The sequence below is a fragment of the Ciona intestinalis genome, chromosome 10 (assembly GCF_000224145.3).
Source record: "Ciona intestinalis chromosome 10, KH, whole genome shotgun sequence".
In the NCBI taxonomy this organism is placed as follows: domain Eukaryota; kingdom Metazoa; phylum Chordata; class Ascidiacea; order Phlebobranchia; family Cionidae; genus Ciona; species Ciona intestinalis.
The window spans coordinates 4,185,050-4,191,708 of record NC_020175.2 but is presented as its reverse complement, the minus strand read 5'-3'; the positions used below and the strand labels follow the sequence as shown (position 1 = coordinate 4,191,708).

Here is a 6,659-nt window from a genome sequence, read left to right as displayed (position 1 = left end):
TTTTATGTTTTTTATACCCTTTTTTAAGAAAAAAACTTCTATTATGTAACTTTTTTTTGATAAATTATTTAGTTTTTGTTTAGTATATTTATAAAAGTTTTGTCTCTCAGTTTGCACCTAATTTATTCATATAATATTCATATTCACTTACTTATTCATATTCATATTTCAGGTACCCAAACATGAACTCTGGTCCTCGGCCCATGACCCCCGGTTCTCACCCCTACATGGCGGGTCACCCCCAGGTAAGACCTGGGGCCCCTTCCAATTACATGGGTTCGAACCCACCCAGTTATAATGGGCCGGGGGGTGAGGGGTACATGTCACCTACGTGGGAAGGGGGTATGATGCCCCCGCAAATGATGTCTATGGGGGGTAACCCTGGAAATCATCACCCAGGTTACCCAGGGGGCAGGCCCCTTATTTAACCCCGTCAGTATAAAATCACCCACGGTCGTGCTATTGCTCTTTACATCATTACATACTTCTACAACTCCCACTGTTCAGCAATGAAATCAATTATTCATCATGAAAGCTGGCTTTTTATACACCAACAAATCCCTTTTACCATTTCTACATCTAAATCATCAGAGCAAGTCACTTTCGGTGCTCTTTACTTCCCTCTTGCACTAACACTGAACTTTAGTAACTGTTAGGTGCACAACACTTCTACATCAAACGTAGAGAATTTATTCCTTTTTTCGTTTCATCTTTTTGATGTAAATAGCGCATTGAAAATCTGCTCCAATAAACTCTTGACGTTACTTCTTTACTTTATACTTAGATATGTAGTTGAACAATGAAATTTTCCAATTTACAGTGCTATGTGAATTTTTAATCATCTTTTCCCATTCTCTCTCGTTACTTTCTGCGCTCTTTGCCGAACTAGTTACCAGCTTTTTGCCCGTCGTTGACCGTTTTCCTGTTTTTCCTTTGTACTCCCCCAAGATTTTTGTACAACGGTTACCCATAGTTACTTTTTTATCTACTGTACATACTTTTGCTTGACAACAGCACAAGACTTTGTTATTTTTATCGTGTGGCGCCCCACTTGATCAAGAGAGTTTCATAGCCTAATGCGAGATGCTATTCAAAAACCTTTACTGTTTATGGACTTTTGTGTTTTAGCTTTGTTGCAAACGGCCCTTAACAAATGCAGCCACTGTCCTACTTAATGTAGTTACACAAACATTTTAACAAAACGATTCCCAGGTTGAGTTGACATGGTTAGAGCATCGTTTCTGCTCTTGTTGATTTTTTTGCGGGAGAATTTGCTCTCCAGCCCTTGTTATTATTATGACAGAGTAGTGTTGTGTAAAAGAGTAAATGGCACTTACAGTGCACGTGTATCTCGGCTGTTCCTGTTGCATTTGGTCGCTGGAATATTGTCGAAAATATAAATTGCGTGAGCAAACACAACAACAAGTGCCTCATTTGCTGTGGACTTTGAACTCCTGGTAGGTAGGCAGTTAATTACCATTCAATATAGAATGTGCTTTAATATGGTCATAGCACCTTGACAAAGACAAAGTCCAAAACTGCACACGGATACAAGTTTATTCTGAATAATAACATTCAAAATGCATTGAAATGAGCTTTTGAAAGGAAAGATTGCGTAATAAAGAAGTTTGGTATAAGCATATAATAAGCACCTCTAGCATTCTTGGAATGGCTTGGTAACTTTATAAGGTAGTCCAATCAATACACTATACTTACAAAGTAAAAGAACTTGATTAAAAGTTAAATTTGATGTTGAATGTAAAACATGGCTGGTCATATGGGTTTAATTTTGATAAAATTGGTTTAAAAATGATTACAACAGTGACGAAACAATATTTGCATTTGATTTGCGTTATCTGGAAAATACATTACATAAGTGCTCAGTCCCATCTTTCACAGTGGAAACATAAAATAACACACACATATAGTACAACTGTGAACATGATCTTCAAACACATATACAACAATACTGCATAGTGCAGGGACATTTTCTATCTTTGCTGCAGATAATACTTTAGGATTGAACTAAAAGCATTTCCTATATGTTCGTTTTTTCACATAAAACTTAAATTTCTTCAACACCACGAGCATATAGTGTAATGAGACCTGTGTGCACCCATACAGATATATTCGGTGAGTCAATCAATTCACCATCAGTATTCCAACAGCTCTCAGTGCCAGAATTAGGTGCAGAAGCCTCAGTAATGTTATTGGATTCAGAAGCGGACATCCTGACACTGGAGACTGAATTTCTTCGATGAAAAAGCACTGCATCTCTTTTCTTAAGCGATTTATGTTTAAATGCTTTCACTCTATGTACTTCCACGAAAGGGAAGTCGAATCGGTCTGCTTTCCCAACATGACTGAGCATATATTTAATGAAATTAGCTCTGGAACAGTCGCTTACTAATATAAGGTCCATGTTTCCATCAGCAAGATGAGCGGATGGTGAAAGACCTTGTGGTGACCTCGCACATGCACAAGACATCATTGCTGAGTTCACCATAATAAAGTTGCCTCGCACAACCTAAAAGAATTAAATATTATTAGTTTTTTTTTAATAATGGATAATTTTATTTATTTCTCTGAAGAAGATGGGCTAACGAAGATCATGGTATTTAATGAATGGAGAGACAGAAATAAACAGTAAAATAACAGTTGTTAAAACACGCTATAGTTAAAAAGTGTGGAAAAGAGTGCTAGTTAAAAAGCGTGGCTGTTGCACCCAATACAGTAGCAAAGATTAAATTATTTTAAACTGTTTAGAGATAGGAATTAGCGGAAAAAATGATATAGGTATTGCATACATACTTTAAATAACGAGTGATAAATAAAACCATATTATTTAAATTAATACTGTCCACTTTACACTTACTTTCCATCCTCTATTATCATCACTTTTATACACCATATTATCTTTCTTATCCAATGATGTAGTACTCTCGGTGCCGCTGTTGTCAGATGTTCCAGGAAATGGGACAGTCGATGCATCGGAGAAAGGACTTGGAAGTTCCGAGTCAACAGAAAGATCTCTTTTCATATTTGGAACTGTGAGTTCACTTAATGGACTGTGCATACTAGATGGTAATTGGAAATCCGGCATTGCGACATTTAGGTCAGGTATGTCTCCTCCTGAAATGGAACTGATAGGGGCTGCAGAATCAAATGCAACGCTTGTTGTAATAGTAGGGGGTTTTATATCGTTGGTACAAATTTCACAAGGAAATCGACATTTTCTAATATCTGTAGCCTGAGATTTGGTTGAGCTCGGTAGGAACTGGATTTCACTGGAATAAACATGTTTATTTAGGAAGGTTTGGACACCAGCAAAGTCGTATCTGCTCGGTCCCAAACTTCTGAGGCGCTCACTTTTTCGGAGAACGTTGCCGTAGTAGCCGTATGATGTCATGGAGAAAGAAAATCGGATAAAACTTCCTGAATCATCATATATTGAGCACATATCAAGTGGGTGGTTATCCCCAACCACAATATGAAGTGCAGAGGTCTCAGGATCATTAATCCCCTGCGAAACGTAACTCATGCAATCAGTCGAGCCCGCTGGTATAACTCCGAGTTTATACTTTGGAGTTTTGTAGCACGGGGTATTACAGCTCGAAGCTTGAACAGGAATCTCATTTTCTCGCTGTGTACGAAGCAAAATCCCGTTTGCGATTTCATTAAACATACCATCACCCCCTACAGCAATGATCCCATCGTAATTTGAAATGTCCTCTGTTTCAACATACTGCTTAGCATGGTTGCGGTACTCAGTAACCACCACAGTTTGCTTGATATTGGCAAGGTTAAAGATAGGTTCAACAGTTGTGTTATATATAAATTGCGCTTTATGTCTTCCACCATAGGGGTTAACAAATATAAGTAAATTCTGAGGACGCGTAAACCTTTTTTGCAATAACTCTTCTTCTAGCTTTGCGTTAATTAAATGTGCCCACTCTGTGCATAAGGTTTTCTCTGCACTCCGAAATTTCAAGGTCACCATCCGCCATTTATGATCTCTTGTTTTTGTGACAACATTTAGTACCAGCAGAAAGCATCCTAAATCTAGGGACGATTTTTCACTTTTTGTTAGGTAGGCTTTTTCGTTTGCTTTCCATTCTGCTGGAGCCCAAGTGACAGAAATAATATCGAGAATAGATATTGATCTATGAAGTTGGGAAACTGGTTTTGGGGGATTAAAAACATTAAGTTTTTTGCGACATGTAACCGATAAAACTGAATTTGCATAGCTTAAAGAGCAAATTGTTCTGTTGTGAATGAACTCTGCTTTTCCAAATTCCATTTGTGAATATTTCTTGTATAAAATCCAACTCCCCTCGACTTAAATCATAACGTTTGAATCATATGCATCAATGCATCTATGCATGTATATATACAGAAGTTAGTGTAAATATTACAAATCTAACCACCGCTGCAGACCGAACCTAAATATAAAATAGTGTAATAAAATTGACTGCATGATTTTCTACAATCTAGATTAACTAATTAGTTTGTTTACATTATATCTTACCCGTCGCCTAAGTAGCGTTATCCCATTGTCTTCGTCATGGCTGAATGAATGTAAGGAACCACAGATAGGTTACTACGGTTCAGTGATTACTCATACCACCTGATCAACACGCACCCAACTGAAACGCAAGTTCAAGACTTTACTCTGTTTATAAAACGTTTTGATTACTGTATTAAATAAAAGCCTTTAAAAAGACCATAAACTTACAGTTCTTTCGAAATTCCGTTCTTTTTTACAACCACCTATTTTTACATTTTTCGAATGCGGCTAATGTTAAAATATGTTCTAAATAAATGAAAAAAAACAGTACTTTAATAATAATTATTAGTTTTAAACTGTTTTGTAAGTCTTTAGTTAAAGTTTTTGCCGTAATTTTTACATTGCCGCGTGTTGTAAGATGTCTATGATTTGAAAAACTCTTGTGTTTTCGCGGCGATTTCACGATATGTGCAAACGGAATGTTGTGTGTGTTTGTAATGACAGTCCGTATTTTCGTTACAAATGCTGTATTTTAACGGCAGGTTTCAATATTCCCACCTTATACTAAGTTTAAAAGGTGTCGTATTTAGGGTATATAGTGTAGAAATTAAGTATCACAAAACTGTACCATTAGCTTTTTGGAAAAAACGTTAAAAAAAGTGTTTTTGTAATCGTATCCGTGTCTGCAACACACGTGTTTGTATTTGTGTGCAGGCATTCGCAGATTTCGCTCTATTTACAAGTTTTCTTACTATTGCAGTCAATTATGTATAAATCGAATCAGAAAATATTATAAATTGATGTAAAAAATACAAATTATTCATTCAAAATGGCCACCGCTGCTAAAGGTAGTTTTCCTGGTCGACCAAGGAAGAAAATTGAGAAGAAAAAAGTGAAATTTAAAAGAGAAGCTCACAGAAAAGATCTGGGAGACCTAAACGTAACCTGTTCCTTCATTACTAATATTTCAAGGCAGTTTCATCGAATTTTTGATGATGAAAATGAACAGGTATCAATTGCAGTATATGCATGCACATGTGAAATATTGGAAACATACTTGACCTACCAGTTTATAATAAACTACTGTCTTTACATTGGGAGTAGTATTAAATTAAATTAAGTTGATGTTTGTTTACTGCTATATTTCTGCAGTTTTAGTTTGTAAGCAGATACATTACATTTTATCACATTATTTAATTTTGCATTGATCAGTAAGCATTAAAATCAATAAGTTACAGATGCTTCATTGAAATACATGTCCAACCAGACATGCCTTTCCTGTATTCATGAAGTCTGTTGCCTATGTTTATAGTCATATATACATATATAAATAATATTATATATTCTTTTTACAGGATATTGAGTTCATTGGCTTCAGTTCAGAAGAATGTGGGCTACGAGCTTACAAACGGGTCACGAAGAAGAATGCTGCAAGAAGTCAAAGTACAAGACGTTCTGACATACTTGGAAGCCAGTCAAATTATGATCAAGAAAAAGTGACAACCAGGTAGGTATATAGTTTAGACAAGTAGTCTTATAGACAATGTATAATTATAGCTATATGGTTTAGCCAAGTCTTCTATATACATAATGTATGATCATACAAGTCAACTTTGATAATTTTGGCCTTACATCTTGTTATTACCATTTTACTTGTTAGGGTCGTCTATCTATAACCTGATTTGCAAATTTGATACAGAATATCTAAACAATTGGTGTTTAAAAATGCAATTCGTGCATACTCATTAAGCCAGTGGTTCCCAAAGTTTTTTTAGGGCGACCCAAATCAGAGTTTTATAAACATCTCATGACCCATAGGTAATCCTTTAGCTGGTGGCCACCTAAAATTTTGGGTTCAAAATGTTCAAATTAACTTTGAAAATGCGCGATAAACATGCTGCGGCAGCGTAATTCGCTTGACTTGCGTATAAGGTTAACGATTTATTACGTCACAATAGTATTATGTTCTGTCACAATAGTGATGTATTACGTAAGAGTAGGGACGTTATAGACTTGTTTTCGTACTGTTTTATGGACAGTAAAAACCTTGAACCCCTAATTCCCAGCCAATAAACCCTAACGAATTATGTAATCTGTAACGTAGATCAAACGTAACAATACGCATTCTATGACGTAATAATCTAACCTCTGT

General features: G+C 36.0%; 3 protein-coding genes across 7 annotated transcripts in view; 2 read left to right on the top strand and 1 right to left on the bottom strand.

Annotated features, from left to right (window-relative positions):
* The window catches only part of LOC100183322 (B-cell CLL/lymphoma 9 protein), a 21,298-nt gene extending 19,876 nt beyond the window's left edge, over nt 1–1,422 (top strand). For all 3 annotated transcript variants that reach the window (XM_018813628.2, XM_018813627.2, XM_018813626.2), the window contains exon 17: nt 142–1,422. In XM_018813628.2, the coding sequence (XP_018669173.1) occupies nt 142–186 (45 nt within the window). In that variant the 3' untranslated portion in view covers nt 187–1,422. The remainder of the gene's footprint in view (nt 1–141) is intronic.
* Nucleotides 1,423–1,538: 116 nt separating this feature from the next.
* LOC100178612 (ceramide kinase) lies at nt 1,539–4,548 on the bottom strand. Its single transcript, XM_026836304.1, has 3 exons — nt 4,529–4,548; nt 2,876–4,442; nt 1,539–2,527 (listed from the first exon to the last, which is right to left on the bottom strand). Exons 2-3 carry the CDS (start codon nt 4,298–4,300, stop codon nt 2,066–2,068), a joined length of 1,887 nt encoding a protein of 628 aa, XP_026692105.1. The 5' UTR covers nt 4,301–4,442; nt 4,529–4,548; the 3' UTR covers nt 1,539–2,065.
* A 726-nt stretch (nt 4,549–5,274) lies between these two features.
* The window catches only part of LOC100180972 (histone-lysine N-methyltransferase 2A), a 33,540-nt gene continuing 32,155 nt past the window's right edge, over nt 5,275–6,659 (top strand). For all 3 annotated transcript variants that reach the window (XM_026836276.1, XM_018813624.2, XM_018813623.2), the window contains exons 1-2: nt 5,275–5,516; nt 5,863–6,014. In XM_026836276.1, coding sequence (XP_026692077.1) covers nt 5,337–5,516; nt 5,863–6,014 — 332 coding nt within the window. In that variant the 5' untranslated portion in view covers nt 5,275–5,336. The remainder of the gene's footprint in view (nt 5,517–5,862; nt 6,015–6,659) is intronic.